Raw genomic sequence first — 26260 nt, 5'->3', positions numbered from 1 at the left:
CTGATGAAGAACGCAGTGGGCAGTATGAGAGGTTTGGGGACACAACATCTGTCTTGTGGTGGGTGCTGCTCTGCTGGCAGTGACCCAGTTCCCTGTGAGTATGATAATGTCAGCCAGTGCTGCCAATATGCTCCATCTTGCTGTGTCAGCACTCAGTGGCAGCACTTGTGTCATCAGAATGGTAGAGGAAGAACGAGCACTTCCATGAAAAATAGTTTTGCCAACTGAGAAAAAGGAAGAGGAGAGTGCTGCATGATCTAGAGCCAGCTTCAGGCCAAGAACACTTATCAACCGCACATCTATGTATGTTTTCTGGAGGCAGGAAATAACAAGAAAGTTCTAAGTAACCCTTCCGTATTTTAGGTCATGATAAATGCATCCTGCCTTTAAATTCTTGTATTGATGCCATTGCAGCTGAGGCGTAAACAGGACTAAGCTTTTGTTAGTGTAATCAGCGTTACTGTATTATCATTTATAGAGGATGGAGAGGTTTGGAGGCCAGATGCACTGTAAATGGCTCTAAAGGAGTAATGCAGCACTTACTAAACATGTAGGCATTGTTATTTATGATGTGATTAAAGTTCCACCTCATGGGCAAAGTGCACAGAAAATAGTGTTTATATTGGTTCCTGTATTTGATTTCTCCCCATTTGAAGTACTGAAAGATCTACACAAAATACAGTGGGGTTAAACACTCCTATTTTTCTAGAGTGTACAACTTGAAAATGGTTCAAGCGTAGGTATGGTTAGCTAGAGGAACCTTAATGTGTCTAAAAGCTATCTTATGCAATTGAGACGTATAATTTGATAGCTGGCAAAAGCTGTGCGTACAGCGGTAGCTTTTATTCCAAAGCCGAGTGGTTCGAGATGTATGTTGCTTTGGTCTAGAGCAGATTTCAGTCCTTCATTGAGCCCCTGGGCTGGTGGTCAGTCTGTGTTACTGCATGTCTTGTTGTGTGAGCTTTTAAAGCTATCCAGGACATTTGAATGGAGCGTGTTCTGAGTTTGGTGCGTCGGTTAGAGGCAAAATTGAAAAATGAACTGCTACTGTTAGTAGCACTAATAAAAGTAAATGTAGCCTGGCATTTGGCCCTGCATGCTATGAGCATTGCCTGATGGATTGTGGAAGCTCTGAGTGGCTGTATGCAATTGGGCCACACTCTGCATCTGAACTGAGTGCACATTTTTGTCTTAACTGCTTTTAAATGAGCACTTATTTTTAAGGGGTTGGCATAAATCTAATTTTAATTTACTGTTTCCATTTTCTTTTGCATTGATCCTCTTTCTGTGGAGATTCAATTTCAGACTTGGAGAAAGATGTTTTTCAAAGATTCCAGATGGTATTTGCAATTATTTATTATCATTAGCATTCACTGTCTCTGAAAACAAGTCTTTTGCCAGCTTAGATAAACCCTTTCTGTTGCACTCTTGTTTACAATTTTTCAGTCTTACGTTGATTAAAACTCCCTCTTGGGCTGATTTCTGTGGCTAGAAGAGAAAAAGAGAAAAAGGTTTCCACGCTGTGTGGCAAATTGTTAACTCTTATTTGGGAATATTGCTTGGATAATAGTCAGTCATAGCCTTGATGACTATGAAGTGCCAGCAAGGTACATCATTCTTAAGGGGAGCATAATCAGAACAAAAAAATAATCATAATCAAAACAGTAGGTATAAAAGCATTGCTCTTTTCCATGCTCTTATGACTTCTCTTTATTGGGTTGTTTGCTGTTTGAGAGCACCATTACTACAGTTTGCCCTGTGTAATATGTCTGGGATTTTGTTGTTTTGTTTTTTCTGTGGGGGTCTTAAGTGTGAAGATGGCACCTGAATTCTGTGGAAACTGAGTGTTTAGAAATTCCTGGCTGTGATCCATTGGGAATAAAACATCACCTTCTTTATTCTAGATTGAAGTGCCTGAATACCTCCACTAGAATTGACAAGTCCTGCTGTACAGGTGCTTAAGATGAAGTGGACTCTATAATACCATTGGAATCAATAAGTCAATTCAAAGCAATTGTTTTTTTTTCTTAAAGTTTTGGAATCGCACATATATTTATAGTATTTAAATGCATTTGACTTGCTTGCATAATTGGTTTCTGCAGTATTTTGTATTGGTTGGCATTCTGAACAAAGCAACACTGGGAAGAAAGCAGAGGGACACCTGCTTCAGTTATACTACAGCATCAATTTCAACAATGAATCTTAATTGTAATCAGTCTTGATCAACCCACCCGTGTAGATTTGTTCATTTATAATTAGTGGGAAAAGAAAAAGATATTAGGAGAGAGGGGTAAAAAAGGAGGGAACAGAACACCAATTATTAGGAACAGCCACTTGCAGTTATGTGCTCTTCTTTGTGAATACGGCAAGCTCATGTTTACCTTCAGGTGCCACGTGAGCAATTTCTCTTAATTCAGGAGCAGTTGTACGTGCAACCACAAGATAGAATTAATTCTTCTGCTCTTATTCCCAAGCCCAGCAGGTGAATGCACAGCAGTTTTTAAAAAATGACTACTTGTCTTTGTGTGTGAGGTAGGAAATACATTGGAGTCGGTGTGCTGTGGAGGGAACTCTTGCAGCTCTATTATTTGGTAACTTTGAGACTGGTGGCTGCTGTAGCGTACATACATAGTGGTGTACCTGGGGTGCTCTCTGCAGGCTTGTCAGCTGCTTGCTGAAGTGCCTCTCACCAGGGCTCTCTTTCATGGAGCTTCCTTGGAGCCACAAATCAATTTTCTTAGGTATATTTACATAAACAAAAAGGGAAAAAACAATTGTGGGTAAACAGTCCAAATTGCAGTGGAAGCATGTGTGGGAAAGAGGAAGAAATAGCTCATCTTTCCGTGCGCTTCATCTGTTTCTCATAAGCGCTGTGATGGTCATAAGGGAGCCCAGCTGCACATAGCTGTAAGGGACTGGTGGTGGTGCAGCGATGAGGGCCAGCCTGCTGATTTAGCAGTGCCTTCATAATGTATTTACAGGCATATTGTCTCTTTTTCAAATGCATTCTGATTCTGTTTTCGTACCTTTTTATTTTATTTCTCTTTATCCTTATTACCCAAAACTTTATTGTTTTTCTTCCCTGTGCATTATGCAGCTGAAAGTGTTTTTTCTCTAATCTAATGCATTGGTTTTTATAATTGCATTCTAGCTAAGCCTTTTGACTCAAACCCTTCACGATTCTATCATCTGTTCTTCTTTTCCTCAAAATGATCCTGGTTGCATTAGTGCTTATTTTCTCTTTTTCATTATGAATAACTGTTTTTTCATCTCTCCTTCGTCTTTTCTCATGATAGATCTTCACCTCCATTTGTCTTCATTGCCGTTTCATTTGTCCTTTCTGCTATGGGACTCTGATAATAGTGATGGACCACTGCAATTAATTTTATTCCATACACCACTGCTTGCTTTGACAAACTGACACCGCTCTTCTCAGCTGTTCTTACCTATTGACCAGCATTAGCAGAAGTCAGCCAGGAGCCACAAACTTCAGTGAAGTGCTGAAGGCAGCAAATCATACAATCATAGAATCAAAGAATGGCCTGGGTTGAAAAGGACCACAATGCTCATCTAGTTTCAACCCCCTGCTACATGCAGGGTTTCCAACCAGCAGACCAGGCTGCCCAGAGCCACATCCAGCCTGGCCTTGAATGCCTGCAGAGATGGGGCATCCACAACCTCCTTGGGCAGCCTGTTCCAGTGCGTCACCACTCTCTGTGTAAAAAAACTTCCTCCTAATATCTAACCTAAACCTCTCCTTACTCAGTTTAAAACCATTCCCCCTTGTCCTATCACTATCCACCCTCATTCCTCCTCCTCTTCTCAAATATTGGAAGGCTACAATGAGGTCTCCCCAGAACCTTCTCTTCTCCAAGCTAAACAAGCCCAGTTTCCTCAGCTTTTCTTCGAATGTGGGATGTTTGGACACGGCAGCCCCTGCATGTCCTCACTCATCTCCAGGCCTGGCAGAACCAGTGGAGGAGAATCAGTGGTATTGTTACAGCACGAACACATTGAAAACGGTTATAAGCAATCTCTCTTGTTGTTGTGGAGTGAGTGTTATTACTTTTAAGCGTAATGTTGTTGTTAGTTGATGAGATGCCTGGCCAAGATACTGCCAGCAGACAGCTCTCGGAATGCAGTTGCCGTTAGCGAAGTGGCACACAGTCAATATGAATTCCACTGAATTTACTACTGCCTGTTGACATCTTATTCTGTTACAGGCAAGTATTTAATCAAAGTTTATTGTCATTCTTCTCTGAGATTTAAGTGGGAAATAAAATTTTACGATACATATAGTATTTTAGATGACGGCTTCATTATTTCCACTGAATAATTTGAAATGCTACAAGGAGAAATATTGATGTCAAACTGGTAATTGTCATTAAATATGCAGCATTTTTGCAGCAGTCACTTGTGCAAAAAAATAAATTTCCTGAACTTGCAGGTAGCATTGCAGAACCATCTGAATTGCAGCAATAAGTTTTTCACACAGAGGGTGGTGATGCACTGGAACAGGTTGCCCAAGGAACTTGTGGGTGCCCCATCCATGCAGGCATTCAAAGCCAGGCTGGATGTGGCTCAGGGCAGCCTGGTCTGCTGGTTGGCAACCCTGCACGTTGCAGGGGGTTGAAACCAGATGATCATTGTGGTCCTCTTCTACCCAGGCCATTCTGTGATTAAGCCTTTCCCTGCTGCAGGGCCAGAACTTTGTGCACATACACAGACTTGAATCTTCAAAATAAGTTTTTCAAATTCTCTAAAAGTTAGAATGCTGTAGTGGTGGATACTCAGTTTGTTGGCTTTCTTTCCATTCCTACTGCCTAACAGGTTTTGTATTTTTGCTGCTTCAGTCACATGCTGGCCTGTGGACATTCCTCACCTTGCAATACTTCTGTTCCCAGGCAGGAGGGACACCTGTGCAGGTATTATTAGCTTTGTCACAGGATCTGAGCACAAGGGTTGTGGGGAAGAACAAGAATATTACTCAGGAGCTGGGATTTCTAAGGTGTCATGCAAAGTAGGCAGGTGGGTCCAACGCTGGAGTGCTGCAGGGTGAAGTGTTGCTGTTTATTCAGTATCTCACCATGCAGCGCTTTATTCGGGAACATGAAAGTATCATCTTCTAGAATGGAAAAGGCAGGAAGAACAAAAAAAAAATCTGGAGAAACAAACTTTCTATTTCAAGCCGAGCTCTGTGTTGTTCTGTGTTTTGTTTTGCCCATTGGGAAGAATCTCATTTGGTTATAAGATGAACCAAAAATTCAACTCAGTGTGTGTTTGTCTGTGTAGTTCCTTCTGTTGGCTTGTTAGTTCAAATACAGAACCTGTACATTAGGTTATAATTAACTTTATTACCAAATATATTTGTAAAAATTCTGTGTTTGTCTTTCATAATTATTACACTCTAACGATGGAAGAAAAGGGATTCAGTCTTTACTATATTGAAAACGTTATCTGTTGTGTAAGTGATGTAGCATTCATTGCTTAGCAGCTGTGACTCATAAAATGCAGGTAGAAGTTCAGTTTTGCAGCTAGTGCTTTCCACATGTGGTTGGGTTAGCAGCAGTTTCACAAGGATAGAAAGCATTTCCCAAGGTTCACTCCAATGAGAGGCCCACTTAATTTCCACCTAAGTGTTCTCAGCGTGAGAACGAAGCTCTTCAGTCGATCACGTATCGTCCTCACCAGTCCTCCAGCTGCATCTCAGCGACGACTTGGCTTTGTACTCCTGAGGGTCACAGCATTAAAAATACTCGTCAGAGCAAAAATAGTTCCTTGAGACTAATCCTGGGCACTCTGCCAATCTCAAGGTGGTAAAAAGACGAAATGAGCAAGTGAGACCCGAAGAGAGGCAACGAGGGCTGTGGCAGCAGCCCCTGAGGTGGGTTGGATGGGCTGGATCCATTCCACGCTGATGGGAGGATGCCTCAAAAACCAAAGAACCTTTTGCTTTTCTTTGTTTTGTTTTGCTTTGCATGTCTTCTGCCCCTCTGCCTTGGGAGGGGGGTGTTTACTGCTGAGCAGTGCTCTAAGTTTATAGCAGCACTGCAGCAATTTGTCAGCAAGAACCAGTTTCACAAAAGGAGAGGGTTTTGACTGGGAGAGATGGGAGACCTGAAGAAATACCTCTGTGCTCTGAGCTGTCACTGAGCTTAACTCCTGGTTGTTACAAGATGAACTTCACCGAGGTGTCATAGTTTCTAACCTAAAAAGTCTGACTAGGGAGTGGAGTTGCAGCAGTCATTGTCAGTGCTGTCTCTTGCAGTGCTTTCCTGAAGGACGAGTGGCTTCCACAAGGACTGCATCCTTCCCCGCCACCCCACGGCTCTCCATGGCTGATTTCAGATATTGCAGCTTGAAATCTAAACACATACTTGGAGGGGAAATCGTATTGCATTTAGGTAATTTAGGTGCTTAAAGTGTTATTTAGCCGAGAGAAAGCCTCCTCTAGAAAGATTATTGTGAACATCTGCAATAAGAATTCTACCTTTAAGGTTTTGGGTGGACAATTTAGAAGCTCTGGAGAATTTAATATCTTTTGTAAGTCTGTGATGGAGCATAAAGCACATTTGATATGTATCCCGTTAGAGTATTTTTTCATAGGAAATAAGAGGTATTGCATTCTTTTGTAATATATGGTGTTTTCTGAGATCTCTCTGCTAGGCAGTTGGTACAGAGTGGTGCACTTCCACGTTAATAACAGCTAGCAATTAAACCTGAACACAGCAAGCAGAGCTATAACGTAGATCAAACTGAGTGTTGAATTGTACCTTCATGCAATCATTGGTACACTCTGGATAGAAAAACTCCCATCTCCCTTTTGCTGAAGAACTTTGAATTGCAGTCTCTGTTTGCGGTGCTGCTGTCACCCGTTGTAAATCCTGCGTGAAAAACACGGAGAGAAGCAGAAAGCAGATCTTGCTTCTTTGCCAGAATTGGGGAATGCAAATGTCTGCTTTCAGCCAGGCTTGTGGGTGGAAGAAGCCACCCCTGGTTGGGTGCTGGGTGCTTAGAGATGATCTTTGGGAAGCTGTAAAGGCATCAGTGGGAAGGCTCCCTTGTCTCCCTGTGACTGTTAGTGATGGCAGGGCAGGGTGTGTGTTTTATGGTACTTCACCGAAGCTTATCATCTCTTGATTTTACTGTACCAATGACTCTTAAAATCAAGTCTGCATAGGAAACCCTCGTGTTATCTGCTACTAAACAGACAGGCTGTCAAAATGTTAGCAGGGATTTTGACACTAAAATGACTCAAGGAGACAGCTGGAATAAGGCTTACAGGTTTAGCCGTTGTTTTTATTATTTATTTTGATTTTTAACGCTGGTTTTGCCTGAAGATTGTTGTCAGCGTTGTGTGAGCAGTGGTAATAATGGACTAATCAGAACAAAGGGTTTATTTAAGCCTGGTTTGCAGGGGTTGCCAAATGCGGTGCTCAGAATGGGGGCTGTCTGTAAGAGGGACTTTGGTCTTTGTTATCCTTGGAACAAATAGCAGTACAACAAGTGGGCATTTCAAGCCCTTCCCGATGAACATAAGTGCAAGGAAAAAGAGGAAGTATTTTTAAATGTATTTTTGCAGTCAGATTGCCTGGCTGGGTTCTCTGTTCCTTCTTATAATATGCTTGAAAAGTTTTATTTGTGCCTTGAGGGCGATGAGCCTGTCTTCATTTAGGAATGCAACTGCAGATAATAGGACTGTGCTACTGACAGCTTTATGCAGTCCCAGTCGCAGCCTCCTTCTCTTATTTACACACTTGTACATGTATTGTCTTGCAAAAGCAATCCAGATTCCTATCCTTGTGCTTATAATTGCATCTTGGGCTGCCTCGTTACAGACCCTGTTCCTGTAAAGTGATGTGGAAGAGCCAGTGTTACTCTGTAGTTGCCATTATAAGTTTTATTTTATTTTTCTAAGTATAATTGAGCTTGGATAGTCATTATGTTTTTTTCCTGAATTCATAATTAAAGAAACTTCAGAGGAGAATGGAGAACTTTGTAGCTATTATAAAGGTAGAAGAGGTAACGTTCAGTGTGTACTTGTTTCTAAGCAGGAAGATTTGAGCTTCCAGAAATTTCAGATGTATATCTGATAATTCATAAGGGCCCAGAAACACTAGGCAAGAGAGCAGTGTAACAAAATCGACCATGTCTGTTGGTGGTTTGAATCGTTTTTATTATATATTAGGTGTACCAAAAGAGTCACGTTTTATGAAACTTCATCAATTACAGTGTCCTTGTAAAGTCTGTGTAGTTAATGAAATTGCTGGACGTTTCCATTGTTAACCCTTTGTTAAAGTAGAATTATGTTCTATTTTACTTTTTAAAACATAGCCCTGTGTCTTCTCCTCCCAACATCCCTCCTTTGTGCTTTGTACTGCTGCTCACTCTGCTGGACAACCTTTTGGTTGGTAGGTCTGCCCTCAACCCTACAATTTCCTGCATTCATGTTGAACGGGATTTTAAAGAGATGCTTCTGCTCTGGATGTATATTTCTAGTCCTTGTCCCTGAGTTCATTCCCACAGCAGGTATTTCTTTTTGGATGTGGTTGGTTTAGTAAAGTTATTTTGGATCTCTTAGCACATTCAGAAGTGGTACACGGTCACTTCTAGGGAGGTTGCAGGAGAATCACCAAGTCATCTGTCTGAAGCTTTTCTGACCTGCAGGCAGAAGGAAGCTGTCTTCTATAGGGACCTGCATAATTTATGTTGTGGGAAGTACGTTCTATAGTTATAGTTTTTTATTTTTATTTTCTGAAGAAATCCTTTAGGTGGTTGTTCAGCTATTGTACTTTCAAGCCTGAAGCCTAACCATGTGTTCTTTTCTAGCGTATTCCTTCACTGCTGGGCAGTTATTTGACATAAAGTCACTCTGTGTGATAGAAAGCATTGATAGTGAAGCAAGTCAAACTTCTCTCTGTTTGCTTTTTGTTTTGTTTTGTTTGCTCTAGGTGAAGAAGTACCATATCACCTTTGCTCAGAGCTTCCGCGTCCTGATGTCATGGCTTGTGAAATCCCTTGTGCAACAGACTGTGTGCTCAGTGAGTGGTCCCAGTGGTCCCCATGCTCCCATTCATGCTCCAGTAAAAGTGCGGAGGGCAGCCAAAGCAGGAGTAGGTCCATCTTGGCCCTTCCAGCAGAGGGTAAGTGGTAAATATTCTAAATTAGTTGCTATTTGTTTGTTTAATGAATTGACTTGTGTTCCTCTGCCAAGCTGTGTTTAGATCAGAGCAAATGCCAATACTGAAGCAATGAGAAATAATACATCTTGTCTGTCGTTCATGCCTAGCAAATAAAAGATCTTTCTAGGCTTGAATTAATCACAGATGCATGTGCTGTTTAGAGAAATTCTGTCATGGTTCAAAATTATTTACTTTAGCCTGTGAATTATGGTATACTTAGGGCTAGGTCTGGGTGTGAATTTGTAGAGGAGAACTACATCCTATACTAATGAAATTACAGCATGACATGGAAGCTTAACATGGAAGTGTTTTTATATGGTAACATATTAGTATCGATTTAGAAGAGAACAGTGAGCTATGTCAAACAAGAAAATGGAAGAGGACTTGTTTCTTTCATTAATGCAAACCTGAAATGTATCAACCTTGTTTTTGTGTTGGAATAAGTAAATAACTTTTGATGAATGTACATAATTTCTGCAGGATGTTCGTGGATGCATCGTGTGCCTCAAGTTTAATGTGCCAGCATCACAGTGATACAGTCGTTTACACATGTTATGTCTTATTAAAATGATAGTCTTCTAACTTTGGTTACACATACAGTAATGCATTTCTGTACTGGTTTATCAGGAAGAATTTGAATGATACCACTGTGGGCACATAAAAATGCGTAAAGCGTGAACAGGTCTAACAAACTCGAGCCTTGTTGACACAACAGAAAATGTCTGCTATTGCTAGCACTGTGTGCAGCTAATCCATCACCAAAACACTTCAAATGCAAATCTAGTCCAGGAGAAGCTCTGTTAAGTGCCATTTTGTAAATTATCATTAAAAACACCCACCCTTTCTGGGGCAGTACAAGGACTTGATCCTGCAAACTCCTGCTCATATGAATGTTCTGTATTCACATAAACATCCTGGTAAGCACTCGCAAAGAAAATTGGGACCCTTCAGAATGAAAACTGCTATGTAATTGTTGATTGAATGATAATAACTACTACTAAAAAAGCCTACGTGCTAGAGAATAATTAAACCGCAAAATAAGTTTGGTTTCATATTTTCCATGATTGGAACAAAACTTAAATAACAGACAAATGTGGAACTGTGAATGCAAAGGCAGAGCTATTCCTAATGTTGTAGAAATGAGTTCTAGAAGTGCATAAGCTCAGTGGTCTCAAGAATATATAACATGAAACACACTAAGCAGAAACATAATACTTTGAACTGAATGTTTCAGGCTTCTTAGAGAGGAATAATTCATTAATAAAGCCAAACACCCCAAGTGTTTCTGATGAACAAAAGTTCTTTAAAGATGAAGTGTTTTACCATATAGAGTCACACAGAAGATGAGAAGTTGGGGAGACTTAGCAAAAGTGGATTGAATGGTGCTGTTGCAGTAGTGAGGTAATGTTATGTAATCTGGCACACTCATATCCAGCTCACAGTGAGCCACCAAAGTCTGTGGAGCTCATTTGTCTTCTCTCAACAGAGACAGTGTTGGTCTTGGCTACGCTCTTGGCACTCCTGGATGCCATCTCATTGTCTGACCTCAATTCAAAACCTCGGCTCGTTTTCTCCAAGCTTTTTGCCAGATCCCATTACATGAAAACCAGGATGCAGTTGATAAAACTAGAAGAGGGTGCTTTAAAATCGCTTTCTAAAAGATATTTATTAACACAGCAAACTTCAGAAAGCTTGTGCAAAAGGTGAATGTGGTGGGAGCCTGTCTCAGCAGATGTAAAATAGGAACTGATGAACAGCAGGTCCCTAAAAGGTCCATAAAAGATGACTAAAAGGACTATAGAGGATTGGCCTGTCCTGCTTCTTGTGTACAGAAGTTGTGAATGAGCTGCAGAAAGTGCCCAAGCTCTCATACTTTTTCTGAATGGCATCTGCCAGTTTTGCTGACAGACTGCTAGGCTGAACGGACCACCAGGCATTACTTATATTCTGAAATTAAAACTGCCTTGTTATTACACCTGGTGACTTAAGAGAGCTTCCTCACTGTGGATGTTGGGAAAAAAAACCACATAATTTTTCCATGGGAAGCCCAAGTTTGGTTCGATCTTTTTTTTTTTTTTTCTTTTCTTTCTTTGTTGTTTCTTTTTACAGTCTTTTTTTTTTTGTCTTTTTTTCTGTCTAATGGACCAGATATTTTGCCATTTCCTTTTTCCTCTTTTATTTATTTATTTATTTTAAACGTACTCAAGTGCTCAAGTAATGACCAATCTGCAGTTTTTCCTGCCAAGAAGTATTCAAGAAATTAAGATACCCAGGGGCATTTTTCACTCCATCATTGTACTAAACCTTTCAGAGACTGAACACGATATGGAGCAGTCCATTTTCATGAAAAAGAAGAAAAAGAGAACAGTAATATGGTACAATTATCCAAATCAACGTGCCAAGAAATTCCCATTCCTCTTTTTCCTCAGTGTTATGTGGCCATTTGAGGTCATGCTTCATTTCAGAAGGCTCAGTCCTGCAAGATGATCGGCGTTCCTTTGAGGAGCAATATTGCCTTCATCTCCCGTTGATTTTAGTTAGGGCATAAAGGTGTTCTGAGTCGTGTGATGTCTGGCCCCGGCACTTCAGTTCTTTCAAAACGTGTAACTTTAATTTTGATATACGTTTGCTGTGTCATAAGTTGCCAGTTCTTCCATCCTGGAAGAGAATGATTTTGATTGTAGTCATTTTTGCTTCTTTCTTCCAAAAATGACAGTGCTTACGGTTACAATTTCACTGCATTACTCTCTAGCTTTTGAGCTGTGGACGTCTGCAGCTTTTACGGGCTCAATTCAGACCCCTGGCTGGAGTGTTAAGGCTTCTGGGGAGACTTGTTCCTCCTCCTGTGTTTTGTAGATTAATTACAAGTTGCTGACAAAGTGTAGTGTCTTAGCAAATTCCACACATGAATTTGGAGGATGCTGCTTCAGACAAATACAGGCGTAAGACTCAAAGTCTTTCAAGTTTTTCCAGCTTGATTTGCAGGCTTTTGACTAACTTTGTATCTGTTAGTAGTAACAACTTTCCGTCAGTATGGGTTAGCAGCCTGCACTGCTCTATGAATGTAGTCCAAATATTAAAAAAAGAGATGTTCCTCCTTTGGAAATTAGCAAGTAGAATGAGCATAAAAATAATGCTTAATTTGTCTTTAAAGATAATTGCATGTTTGCTGAGTGATACTGCCATTTAAATGGAATCAACTTGGCTGTGTGTAGGAGTATCAATAAGGTAACTCAGAAATATACTTTGCCTATTTCTGTTTCCATTATGCGTCGGAATGCAATTTTATGCAAGGCTAGTTTAATGGGGAAACAATATTTTAGAAAGCTGTTGTTGAAGCCATAAAGGTCAGCAGCTTTATTTAAGCTTTATTTATTTATTTAGTTTGAAAATGAAAAAAGAAAAGATGTGAAGCGAACCTATCACGGTTATTTTTTTTTCCATTGCCTCCTTTTGCCACGTGTCACGAGATAAAATATTTTGTTCTTCTCATGCTTTCCAGGTGGAAAGGCCTGTCCTCCTGACCGAGCCCTGCAGGAGCACCGTGTCTGTAACGATCACCCGTGTGTGTATTTCTTCTGGGAAACCTCCCCCTGGAGCTCTTGTTCAGAAGATGTGTTGGTAACTGCGCTGAATGCAACCGTCAGTTGGAGTGGAGAAGCCACCTGTGGAGTGGGCATGCAGACAAGGAAAGTCTTCTGCATGAAGAGCGGTTCTGGCCACGTTACACCTAAAAGGTATTCAAAGAAAGGTTATTAGTGGTGCACCTTTGTCTGTAGAGCTCAAGTGATGATTTGTTATGGTACATTACACTTAAAAGTATTTTCAGACAGCGCAGGAAAACAGCAGACTTAGTAATAATTTCATTTCTGCTCTTATTCTCCAGTTGCTACTCCATCACTACTGTTGAAAGGTTATTAATGTGTAAAAGAACGAGTCACTATCTCATTTTTAATTTTTATGAGTAAATCCAAGGCAAATGCATGCTTTTGGTGCTATAGATCTTGTTTGCTGTAGCTCCTCTATTATTCCAATTCGGATTTCTTTGCAAATGCTTTTCCTCAAGGGCTGGTGTATGAAAAACACAAAGTACATCTGGACGTAACATTCATTAATACATTATTAACAATGCTTCAATAAAATAGAAAAGAGCAAGTAGAGTTTGCATTTTATTTACACCACGATGAGGCAGAACCTTTGTGATATGTATCATTCTGTTGATTTATATAGCTGTTCTAATTCGATACCATCACCCCACAATTATGTATTCAGCAGTACAAGGATTCTGAATTTTTCTTTGTTTTGCTAAATGAGGAAAATAAGTAGCACAGATGTTTTCCCTAATATCAAAAAAATCAAGACACTGCTCATTATTTTTTCCACTGATAATGAGTCTGGAGACTTACAACTGAGTTTCATCTCTTATTGTAGCTCTCAAACAATCCTGTTGGTATAACCAGACTGTTGATTTCTGCAAAGTTAATTAAAATTCTTGAGGTTAATGAGATTAATTAAATAAAGGGAAAGAAATCTAATACTCGTTTATATCTGGAATCTATTGATATGCTGCAACTTTGTCTAATTAAACATATTGTTTGTAGAGCTATGTAATGTCTAAAACAGGTTTTCCCCCCTCCACTTTTTGAGACAGTCTGAGGGGAAATGGATGTTCCACTGACATGGTTTATGCTTGGGCTGATGAAAACTGACCCAAAGTAATATTGCATTTGGAACTGCTGCAGTGAAAGCCTACCATTAACGTGGCTTCAGAAATGGGCTACATTATGGGAATTAATAACCTTCGTGTGCTGGCGGGCTGAGTCTTTGTGTTCTGCATTTTTCCCAATTTTATGATAAAAACCTACGCAGCAATTTAAGGCAGTTGCAAGGCACAGAAAGTTGAATAAAGCCAGAATTTCAGCATAAAAATATTTAAGCACCTTACTGGTTGGATAACAGAATTCTGCCCCCTAGAATAGTTACGCTTAATGAGGACAAATGTCTCTTTATTTTCTTTTAAATTATACCTTTCGGTATCCTATTACCATCTCAGTAGCAGAATCATGACTGCAAGGTTTATTTTCTTTCCTAGTGTGGTTTAATGGCATATTCTTCTTTCAGTTCTGATCATTTTAGATTGCCTGTGTTCCTAAGTATTTCTGAGTGATCTTTCTACTACAAATTAATGAAAATTAGAAAAGAGTAATTTCCTTTCTGATCCCCTGCTTGAAATGCATGATGTGCCCATTCCCATAAAATTGTCCTTTTTCCACTCTCTTAGTTTTTAAATATTGATTGTCTGTGTCTGAAGCATTTATTAGAATATGCATCAAATGTTTTTTGTTTCGGAGTTCAAAACTGATACCAAAAGAGTCACATTTCTTTTTCCCATACTGTGTAGTACGATTTTACCTATGCAGCTTCTGTCCTGCAAGCTCTTCCTGCACCTCAGGAAGGGGCACAAAGATGGCTTCAAGCTGCTTTTCAATTTCCTAGTGGTTTGCAAGAAGGGGAATATGTCATCAGTCTTACGCACAGTTGCAAATGAATGGAAGGCCATTGTATGTCATGTTGAACAGGACTGCGTTATAGACCTCACTGCTCACTTTGGTAATAAATATATCTGCTTTGCTGCAGTGAGCATTGTGTTCTAGGCAGCTGATAGTGTTACATTTAGTCTGTAGTCATCAGGCCAAACTCTGTATTTTATAAAATCCCTGCACATGTTCTAATTTCAGTTTGGTTACATGAATGCAAACAGGAGTGGAAATGAGGCTGGCTGTGAGCAGGAGAGATTCCTATGGAGTGGCATCAGGCTCACAGACCTGTGAGAGTCTTATGAGCTGAACGTTTCCTTGTGGATTTGTTGTTTGTTGATGAAATGGTATCTCTGATTTTGAACTTATAGATGTCCAGATTCCACCAGACCTGAGACCGTGCGACCATGTCTCCTGCCCTGCAAGAAGGACTGCATCGTTACGCCTTTCAGTGAGTGGACTCGCTGCCCGACAGTGTGTCAGCATGGTAAGCCTATAAAAAGAGAATCGAATTTTGGCAATTTGTTACATCCATGGCCATGGGAAAAGGATGGAGGGGCGTGAAGAGCCCCCTGAGGGCTTCCCCAAGCATCCTCTGTGCATGCCATCTGCCTTCACCTCTCCCAGTTACTGCTGAGACCTTGGCAACTCCGCATTCTCCCCAGCAAAAGCTCCTAACAGGTGTTGAGGGTCTCAGGCAGAGATTCAGGCTGCTGGTGAACAAGGGAATGTAGATGCCAGTGGGCAGGAAGGTCACGAGTGGGCAGAGAGATAGAAAAGATCTGCAAAGACCCAAACCCTTCCTTTTCTCATTAAGCATCACTCCACCACATTGTACTTCTACCTAATGCCTACAAGAGGGTTGTGAAAGAGCCTGAGATTCAGCACTCCATGCATTGAGGGAGAAACTTCAAATAGGGAAGCCCAAGGCTCCTGTGTTGTATGCAGAATTGCTGTATTGTATGAAGTTTATTTCCAATCTGAGTGTATGCACAGGGATGTGTAGATAACCCTTTGTGGTTTTCTAAGGGCCATATGTTTCTCTGATCTACTTGGTTGGCTTTTGTATGCTAGATGTTTACCGTAGATTCTTTATAGTGATCTGGTGTTGGCTTTTGTGACAAATTAATGTGTTTCATTAATTGTTGAGATGAAAGACTTCTCAGTTACCAGAATATCTCCTTTTTCTTGGCAGCTTCCTTGCCCTTCAAAGATTCTCAGTGGATGCTCTAGCGTAGTCCTTGTAAGATTTTATAGGAAAACGAGTTGTTTCTAAAACAGTGAATCCTGTTTTAATTAGCAATTTATTTTTAGACTTTAAATGAGCTGCCTATGAAGAAATAGAATAAATTACCTGGTAAATTACTTTGTTTATTAAATAATAGTCTACAATTAAAATGAGAAGAAATTAATTATTTAACCTCCTTGGCGGTGTTATCATTCTAATATAATTCTAAATTAAAACTTCTTAGATGGGGGAGTTTGCTTTCTGCTGGATCTGTTATTGATATGGCTGCACTGCAAGTTTTTCTTAATTTGAATTGCACAATTAAAAGCTCAGCGTGATAATGAAATTTCAGGAACGCGGCGTGTATGTGAGTTGTTCAGGGTTTTGCTGCTTTGTAGGAAAGTTATATTTAATGAAAACAATATACAGATGGTGAATTACTAAGCAAATCAAGCAGAAGCAGGTATTGCCTGGCAGATTTAAAATTAAATGTGTACCAGCCGAAGATGAGAGCTTAGACAAACATGCAGTCACTAAATCAGGTTTACACAGAACTTTACCAGTTAAGCTGTTTGTAGTTTATCTGAGAAAATGCATCCAACTTTACTATCTAACAGTAAAAAGCTGACATTTTGCCTACATTTAAATGTCATCAGACAAGAGGCTGTCTTCTGGCAAAGAATTATCTCATACCTCAGAAGTGCAGACAGCAGCGAACGTAGGGCAATAACAGATGGACGGACGACATAATTCACAAAAGAAGTGCAATTGAATCAAAACACCTGTTGGTGAGTCAGGAACAGAGAGGTTGTTGCGAGTTATTGATTCTCTGCCATTTCAGATACTTAAAGGTGACAACTGTCTACTGCACCCCCCTATAATCTATCTCTTTTAATGGGTCTTTGAGGATGAATTGAAGCAAGATTCAGAGAACCAACATGGAGGTTTCAGAAAAGGAAATGGCTTGAATGAGCAATGTTTTTTTGTATACCTGATGGTGAATGTGTCCTGGAGAGCTACCTGCTTTCAGCATGGACAATGTGCTCTCTGGTCTGTCAGCATAGCTTTAGAATGAGATCAAAACAAACCTCTCAATAAATAGACGGTGACTGTGAGTACTTCTCTTCTTTACATTGCTTACCCAGAGTGAAGGTCAACAATTTCATTGTCTCTTATTGTTGCTTCATGTACACAAGTTTACACAAAGTGTTAGACAGTAACTATGCTGTTTATTTCCATGACTTAAAACATATTTGAAACATTAAAGTTGGTTGCCTCATTAAGAAATTCCAGTGGCTTTTACCATGTATCAGTTTCTCTCAAAGATTTGCCACTATCAGTTCTCATAAAACACTCAGCTGGAGATGGTCAAACTTAAACTTGGCTTTCCAAAACTCTTACGGCCACAAGAATATTGGAGACAGCTCTGATTTTGGTGATTGAAATTTTACAAGAACTGTCCCTGTTATTTGGGTGCTCGTAGAGTCTTGTGCTGACCAGTCTGTGCCCTTCCCTCCAGAGTCAGAAGCACAAAAAAGAGGAAGCTGAATGCTTTCTGTAAAAGCTGTGACAGCGATTTTATCATGATAATGCTGGGCCTTACAGGAGTGAGCAAGATGTTGTCCCTCTTCTGACAGTAATCCATGTTCACTAGCCCTGAGCAGTGTGCCAGAGCAGCTGTGGGGGTCAAATGGAGAAAAAGCAAAGATGTGAGAGCAAGAGAAGAATGAAAAGAATGGATTGATAGAAGGAGTCGTATGAATCTGTGGGTAAGGAGGGGAGACTGGAGATGGGACAGGAGGGTGGGAATAGAAGCAAGGTAAGACACTCTCAGAATTCTCAAATAGCCTTTTCTGAGTTGCAGAGTTGAGGGCATGGAATTTGTCTTGAGATCCTGGGGCTTAATTTTTCAGAGTGGCAGACAGTCATAACCTTTCTTGAAGTCAGCTGAAGTTTAGCTTTAAATGTACAGTCTTATATAATGTTAATACCTTGGAAAATCAAGCTGTAACAATCTTAAATGAGATATAAAAATTACATTCAGTAACATTTGTAAGGAATGCTGTAGAAAAGCCAATGAGGAAATTCAATTTTGAAAATGGGGTTTGAGTAATGTGCAATAAATGTTGAGGATAATTTAGTTTCTTGAGGTAGAGAAAATTACTGTGGGAAGCTCATTTAGATTTGGTGCTGATTAATAGGGAGAAAATGGCTAAGATTCTAATGGTGGTAGACAATTTGAATTATAAAATCATCACAAAGAAAGAGATAAACTTTGTGATTCTTTGGAGAAAGGAAAAAATAGCAATAGCAGAAAGACGTTTCTGCTATACATTTCAACAAATTCAGCAAATTGATAGAGGCACCTCTGGTGAACATGTTGCATGCAAACAGGAGTGTGGAAGGTCTGGAAGCTACCAAAGGAAGACTATGAAAGGCTGGAGCCCAATAGTGCTCTACTTTTTTCACTTTCTATCCCAAATAGATATCTGTAGTAATAGGTAGTAGGGCCAGCAGCTTCAGACTTTGAAGACAAAGCATCAAACACGGCTGTTTTTTCTCATCATCAGAATCGTTCAGAATCTTTTTATTGCCAAATTGTTCTGCAACAATCAGAAACAAGCGTGTAACTGAAGGTGAGTTTAAAGGAATGCCCAAAAGTATAATATTGAGAATGCAAATTAAGTTTTAGCCAATAGGAAAATGAATTGGATAACAGAAATGGGTTGGAAGTAAGTGGAAGCTGGATGGAAGGTATGGCCAGTACTTACTGGGCAATGTGCAGTGCTGCTGTTGCTTCCTATTGGAAGCCAGGAAAGGAATGGACTGAAGAATGAATATTTCAATAAATCATCTGCTTCCATGTCAGTAGGACTGTTTGAATAGAAAGGGAAGTAATGCCAGCGCATCTTGTGACTGCCCTCTGTGTGAGAAATTGCTCAGTCCTAAAGAACTAAATAAAACCCCAATGATAATTAAAAAAATACATCACAACGAAACTCAAAACAAAGGTCGAGGAAATTATAGATCACTCATCCTAACTTTATTATGTAGAAAGACACAAGTAGGTATTACTTGAAATATAAATGTCTTAAGAAGAAGATTCTGATGAATTGGTCAGTATGGATTTGTTGAGAACAAATTATGCCCAGTAAATTTAATCTCCTCTTTTGACAGCATAGCTGCTCTAATTAGGGGAAGTGGTAGATTTTTGACACATGAAACTTTTATCAGAAAGCTGAGGAACTTGAATTAAATCATTGTAAATGCATACTCAGCTGCTTGAAAAATGTCTCAGTGAGTATCACTGTGAAAATTGTTATTCCATCTCCTTTATGGCCCCCAGTCTGGTATACTGATACAATCCCCAAGGTGCCTTCCATCCAGCTGAGCAGTCCCAGCTCTTCTAGCTTTTTCCTATGTGTCAGACACTTCAGTGCCTACATCATCTTTATGTCTGTTCACTGAACTTGCTCCATGATCTGTCCTTCTTGTCTTGTGGAGCCCAGAACTGGACACAGTCCCAAGATGGCTCACCAGTGCCAGCAGAGGCAAAGCCTCACTTTCCTTGACCCTTCTTGGTGAAGTCCACTATCACAGGACAGGTTTTCCTGGTCTGGAATTGTTTATTAAGTTCTATTAAGAACTCCCCCCCAAGTTGCTACCATGCACAGCAGCTACACCAGCTCTCAGTTTCAGCTTCCTAGTTCTGCAGCCAAGTATTGTGCTTGTGTTAGCTGTCAGGTCCCACAAGTGCAGATCCTATCCTTGTCTCCTATGCTGCGTTGTGTACCGCACACTGTGGGCTGTGTCTCTGGGTTTGTGTGTACTCAGGCTAAGGAGAGAATTAGTCTCTGTTGGCTGTGATGGTTTTCTTATCGGGAGGACACCATCTGTAACTGCTAGATTAGTACAGATGGCTTTCTGGCAGTAGCCTGAGACCACCAGGATACAAAACCTCCCATTGTAACAGTTGCACTTTCTTTTTGCTTTTTCTTTTTTAATTTTCCTTTTTTCCTGCTCAGATGTTTTAGCATTTGCTTCTGCTTCTTTCCTTGTCTGCTGTGACGTTCTTAAGCATGTCCTAAACTGTGGATTTATCACCCTTCCTGATGCTGCTCTTCGGAACTGTTTGTAATTTTAAAGAAAATAATGGTAGCTTTTGGCTCAATGTACCATCCTTTCCCCTCCCCCCTTCTTTGTGAGGATTCACAGTTTCACAATGTAACTGTAACAATCTTTTAAACCAGAACAGCAAGATCAGTAACTTGGGGTACCACCTGTGCCTGTGTCTGGAAAGCATTTGTCTTTGTTTTACAGGCAATGCCACGGCTGTTAAGCAGTCTCGGTATAGGATTATCATTCAGGATGCTGCCAATGGGGGACAGGCATGCCCAGACACCTTGTATGAGGAAAGAGAATGTGAAGATACTCCCATCTGTCCGGTTTATAGGTAAAAGTATTAGCTTTGAATCGGTTCCTTTCTAATGGGCTTCCAGTTCTCCAGAAATGAATCTTGCAGGATCACCCAGCACAGTTTTCACAAGGAAATGACATAAAACTGAACAATGGAGGGTCAATAAATGAACAACATTATACAAATAATAAATTTTACTAAGTGTGGAAGAGTTCAAGTTGGAGATTTCAGATGATCTGATTTCATCAGAACGGACCCCAATAGACACAGCTCCTAAAAATGGCAAATTGAGGATTGGAAGTGTTTAAGGAAGGTTTTACTGGGAACTCTCCCCTCAACGTATCTAAAAATCAGTGCAAGCTGTTTTCATTCCACAGGCACTCAGCTGCCTTAATCATAATTGTATGCTTACTGCAGAAACGCTGTTTTCTCCCCTGATGCTCTCACTCCAGTGAATAATATGCGCTTTAAATTTCTGATTAGACGAGTAGTACAATAGGACAATTACCACTTTTCATTAAAATTCTCTGGCCCATCTGTTATACAGTGTTGGTAAACTTAAGTGTATCATATCTTTGCATCTAAATCTTCAGACTGCACACCCTGCTCTCAGAGCAGAGCAGGCAGCTAAATGCTGGGACAGAGCAGGAGTTGAAACATTCAGCGTTGCACAGCACCGTGGAAAGCCACTGTCTTGCATTCTTGTCTGACACACTTCATAGCATGGAAAGCAGATGGTGCATGAGAACAGGATTTCAGGAGAAGAGCCTGATTTCAAAGCACGCTGAAGCTGTTTGCTTGTTTTACTTTGTGACTTTGAATTACGCCCTAGAAAAGTCAGGGAGGGAAGTATGGTTGGAGAATGAAATGACTTTCGAGAAGGTGAACCTTACATCTGAATTTCAGTTCATAATGCATATTTCAGGAGTGATTACAACTTTTTTGGCTATTTTTCCTTAAGTCTTTGTAGTATATCATCGTTTCCATCTCAGCTTTCTGAAGTTCTTGTCTGGACATACTATTTTCCAGTTTTTGTGACTTAATCGTTAACATTTTCCTCTCACAGGTGGAAGACCCATCGATGGAGTCAATGTGTGCTGGTGCCGGAGTCAGTGAGACAGAATGTGCTGGGACACAATGAGGCGTGTGGGCATGGTTTGCAGTCAAGGGGTAAGCTTTCTTTTTTGACCTCCAGGTGATGGAGGATGATGTTTAATAGAGTCTTGATGCTTTTCAAGTAGCCAATTTGGAAGCAGGGACTGGAGCACTTCAGGTGTAAAATGAAGTGTTTTGGGAAGTGGATCCATTATGTGGTTTTTCTGCTCTGTTGAAAGTCAGAATACCAGCAACATGATAGTGTGCTGGAGTACAGGAACAGATTTATGCTTGGCATTCAGCATCTTCAGAGTAACCTCTTCTGCTTAAGGATGAATCACACTGTCTTAGAAAGAAGTGTATCCATAGTTCTCTGTGATGTAATCGTTTCTTGGTGCTAAAAATGGAAAGGAGTTGTTCTTTGTAATTTTAAATGCTACTAATAATCTGCCTGAGGCCTGCTTTTATCAAGACTATTTGAGAAATCCAGCATGGGCAAAAGCTTTGGGCTCTTGCCCTTTGTGTGCTTAAGCACTTGGAAAATACAGTGATCCAATTGTCTGAACAGAAGCGTTAAAAAGAATTTCACTGTTCTGAGTTATGCGATCAGAGTCTGTAGCAGTTCCTGCAGATGGCTTGAGATGTGTCTGCTATCAGTCTGCTGAGAAATCTAATAAAACCTTTCACAAAAGGTTATTTTTATTGAAAAAAGATTACTATACAGGTATGCTAACTGAAGAAATTTGACATAGTAATTTACTCCTTCGCAAGGCAGGAAACTGTTCTTTAAAGATGAGCTGATTTTCTTACATAATCTGGAAACAAAGGGAAAGAAAGAAAAGCTCTGGCAGTATGTGAGCTGCATCTGAAAGAAGAAACATTTTAAACTAAAAGAAGTAAATACCTTTAGGTTTTGACCACAAGCCTTTCCACAAGGTTTTCAAAGAGAGCTCTGTAAATTGAGACGTCCTAAAATGCGTTCCTGAATCTCGGTGTGAAGGGAGGACAATCTTTATGCTCCAGTAGTTGTATGAACTTCCTACTAATCGTACTCTGACAGGATGTGAAGTATAATGGGAGAGTATCGTGCTTATTTTTGCTCTTTGGAGAGCTCTCCAACAGTTAAATAGGCTACGTATTGCTTTGTGATAATCATGCAAAAGGAATCTCACATCGTTTGCTGCCTGCAAACGAGAGTGAAAGCAGCTGAAACCCAGCTACCTGTTAGAGTTGCTTCTGAAAAACAAGCTGGTTTTCAGTGATTGTCTATTCCAGAGAGGTAGAGAGAGAAAGTCATAATAGTCACAGTAACAAAATTTCCAGATCACCTGGGAAGGCTCTAGGTCCATTAGAGGTATAGGCTCGTAACATCCATAAGATACAGACTGCGTAAGGCCACCTTTTCTAACTTTTAGATCTGTCCTGCTTTGAGAAGGCATCGAACCATCAAGAAGCCCCTTCCATTCTGAATGGTATTGTCTGATTGTGTGAATCTAAGGAAACCTTTTGAGGGAAAACTGTACCATTAGTATAACATCTCCAGGTGTTGATGTTACATATATATGCTTTCCTGCAATATTTGTGCATCCTATCTGAGTTTGCATTTGAGGTAACACCACTGTTCTGTGCAGGAATTGGTCTGCAAAGTGTGTCACTGTCTTCAGCCAGTAAGTGCTTATTCTCCAAAGAATATTTGCACAAATTTGCCCAACTTCTTTCAACCTTACTGCATCCATTTGTAGAATGTTTTTTCTTTCTCTGTCCATGGCTGTCATTTGAATAAGAGGATTTCAGTTTTCCGTGACTGTTGTGGTTGGCCAGAGATGATGGTGCTGAATTAATATCAAGTATTTCTAAAGGTAGAAAGTGTGTGCATGTGTATATGGTCAGAATGTATTTAGAATACTTAGAACTATGGCTGTGCTGAGGGAAAATGGAGTCTGAAATGACTTTAAAGTTCTGTTCTTGGAATAGATTCTGAGACAGATACTTGTGTGTTGTCACTTAGGCCCATGTAACATGCTGAAGATATCAGGATTTATCTCAGTAATGAGCAGAATAGCCAAAGAGACGATGACCCTCTGAAGATGCAGTTTTTACCACTTTATCTTTGAATTATATTGCACTAATTACAATAGCCTTTAATTTTGTATATCACCTCCAGTAGGCTAACTTATTCAGAAAACAATCATGCGGTTAAGAGGAAAGTAATGTTTAGAGCTAAGAAGTATAAATGTTATTTAAACTTCATTAAGGCATCATTCAAAAAAACAAAAACCAACAAACCACCTAAAATAGAGTGCTCAGGAATAAAAGTGTGCGGATATTACTGTTGCTTGACAGTAACATAGGCAACATTTCTAACAGTAAATGAAGAGCTTTACGAGCTTTTCTATTGCTATATAGCTGTCATTTTCCTCGACAAGTGACTAATTTACTAGAAGGTGTCAAGAATGTGAGAAAATTGCTTCTGCTTCAGATGCCCTTCAGTGACTTTACTGTTCTCTGATGTTTGTGATGGAAGATCCTCCAGAAATGACCTCTCCCTTCAGTGCTGACATGATCAGCCATCTTAGACATTTACATTTTTGGGGAGGAAAAAATGTGTTGCTCATTATAAGGGATTGTTAACATTTAATTAGTGGATGGAAAGCAGGCTTTAAGCAAATGTCTTTGAAAGCTGCTTCAAAAGCCATTGGACAAATAAATAGACACGTATTAAAGACTAGACTGATGTAATGAGGTACCACTTAAAAATCTAGTCTTAGAAATACCTGACAACATGGTTATGTAAAGAGTAGTTACTTTCCAGAGGCAGGAAGACACTGCAGCAATGGAACGTGTCATAGCTGATTTTCTTCTTCTCCTGCTGCATCTCAGCTGGATTAATTTCATTTCATTTTGTTTGAGGGATTTGACCATATCTCCCCTCATTGACAGAAGCAATGTGTCCATCTCAGAGCTGTACCTCCCCATCAGAAGAATATAGAAATGCTGTGACACAAAGCAGCAAATTCTCTAAGAGAATAATATATTGACTTGCATACAGGCAAACAACAAAGCCACCAATGCAAGAAGCGCTCACTCCTTGCCTCACCTGAGGTCTTGGGGTGGATCAATACTGGATTACGTCCTTGTGCATCTTAGTAGAACATTTTTTTTAGCATGGTGCACTATTAGACCATATGTGATCTATTTCTTTCATCCATTATACAGGTTATAAATTCATACCATGTGGAATTTGCTAAGAGAGTCGGTGATATAGATACAGTTCATTTCCATGCAGAAGTTGATAAATGAATTGGTAGTGAGAAAATAGAATGAAGGAAGCACCGGACTCAAGGAGTTTAAGATTCTCTTCTCCTTTTGCAGTAGCTGTAGGAATATTGCAGATAAGTGGTTTTAGACTAAGATGCAGATCAGGGGCTTATCATTAGGAGAAAAAAAAAAAGGGTAATAGTCTGCCATGAATTTTTTACTGCAAGATTGTTCCATTAAAATTTTATCTAAAATATAGGTGGAACTGGGATGACGAACGTAATTTGTGATAAGTTAGTGACTAAGTCAACATTGGTGCTATATCTAATAAGATGAAAGGACGAATTTTGGTGTTGCCTGTATGCATTATACCTGCAAGACCATTTTAAAGAGGCATCCTTTAGATATATTATTTACTGTATGATCAATGTGGAACAAAGTTGGGGCCACATACACTCTTGTTTCTACTGAAATTATTTTATGGTAACCTCTTTATAATGCAATGTGCCATTAAAAATCATCACTGTTACCTGTGGTTTTTTTTGCTCGTAAGATAGTCACCCAACTGCTCTTATTCTCTGCTCACATGATAGTGGACTTCCCTCCTTTTTTTTATGAGATATGTCAGCAGACATCAGAAGATACCTAAACCAGTGCCATTATATTTCAGTCTGCGTCTGGCTCAAATTCCACCTCTGGTGTGTCTGCTGTAAAAATACCAATTTCAGGAGGTACTTATTGGAATCTTTTTATAATTTACAGTCTAGAGGCAATGTGATATCCCAAAGTTTGCAGTGGATATATTTATGATGGCAAATGTGGCAAAAACACGGACTGTTTCAGTTAGATGATGATGTTTTATGAGTAGTGGTTTGCAGTGTGAGTCCTGCCTGGGCATAAATCTGTCCAGCTGATAGTGGCTTACCTGTGATCAGTAGTTCCCTCCAATGTTAGCTCTGCCTGATAGGACACTTGCCCCTTGAGCCATATTCTCAGTGATGCTGAGGGTTTGTCAGTGCTTATTCTGCTGATGCTGGCCTAGCAAACTGACACTGATTAACCCAAGGGAATGGCGTGAAGCTGTACCAGGGGTGGGTCCAGTTGAGCATAAGGAAGAGGTTCTTCACCAGAGGGTGGTGGGTCATGGAACAGACTCTGCAGGGTAGTGGTCATGGTGCCAGGCTGCTGGAGTTCAAGAAGTGCTCTCAGCTTTAGGGTTTGGATTTTCAGTGATCTTGTATGGAGCCAGGAGTTGAGATCGTTGGTCCTTGTGAGCCTCTTCTAGCTTGGGATTTTCTGTGATTTTGTGATTCTTGTTGAAGGTTGTGGGGTTGTGACTGAGAGTGCGCACTCAGGAGCGCAACAGACAGAGCGTGAGTCTTCGCCAGACAGCAGTGTCTGGAAAACACCAGCCTGTCCGCTGGTATCTCTGATAGCAAATAGCTGAGGACAGGGCAAGGACAGGAGCTGGGTCTTGTTAGTGATATATTTGAAAAGGTTTGTGAAGTCTTTCTGTGATCAGTGTTCAGTGGGTAGCCTTTCC

At 40.1% G+C, this 26260-nt stretch overlaps 1 protein-coding gene across 5 annotated transcripts in view; it reads left to right on the top strand.

The window, feature by feature from the left end:
• The window catches only part of THSD7B (thrombospondin type 1 domain containing 7B), a 282914-nt gene that overhangs the window by 141033 nt on the left and 115621 nt on the right, over positions 1-26260 (top strand). For all 5 annotated transcript variants that reach the window (XM_072342394.1, XM_072342396.1, XM_072342397.1 and 2 more), the window contains exons 9-13: positions 8952-9143; positions 12685-12919; positions 15091-15206; positions 20268-20400; positions 21431-21534. In XM_072342394.1, the coding sequence (XP_072198495.1) occupies positions 8952-9143; positions 12685-12919; positions 15091-15206; positions 20268-20400; positions 21431-21534 (780 nt within the window). The remainder of the gene's footprint in view (positions 1-8951; positions 9144-12684; positions 12920-15090; positions 15207-20267; positions 20401-21430; positions 21535-26260) is intronic.

Source organism: Excalfactoria chinensis, chromosome 7 (assembly GCF_039878825.1).
Source record: "Excalfactoria chinensis isolate bCotChi1 chromosome 7, bCotChi1.hap2, whole genome shotgun sequence".
Classification (NCBI taxonomy): Eukaryota; Metazoa; Chordata; class Aves; order Galliformes; family Phasianidae; genus Excalfactoria; species Excalfactoria chinensis.
Note: the sequence above shows the minus strand (reverse complement) of the source record. Positions and strands in the feature narration are given on the sequence as shown.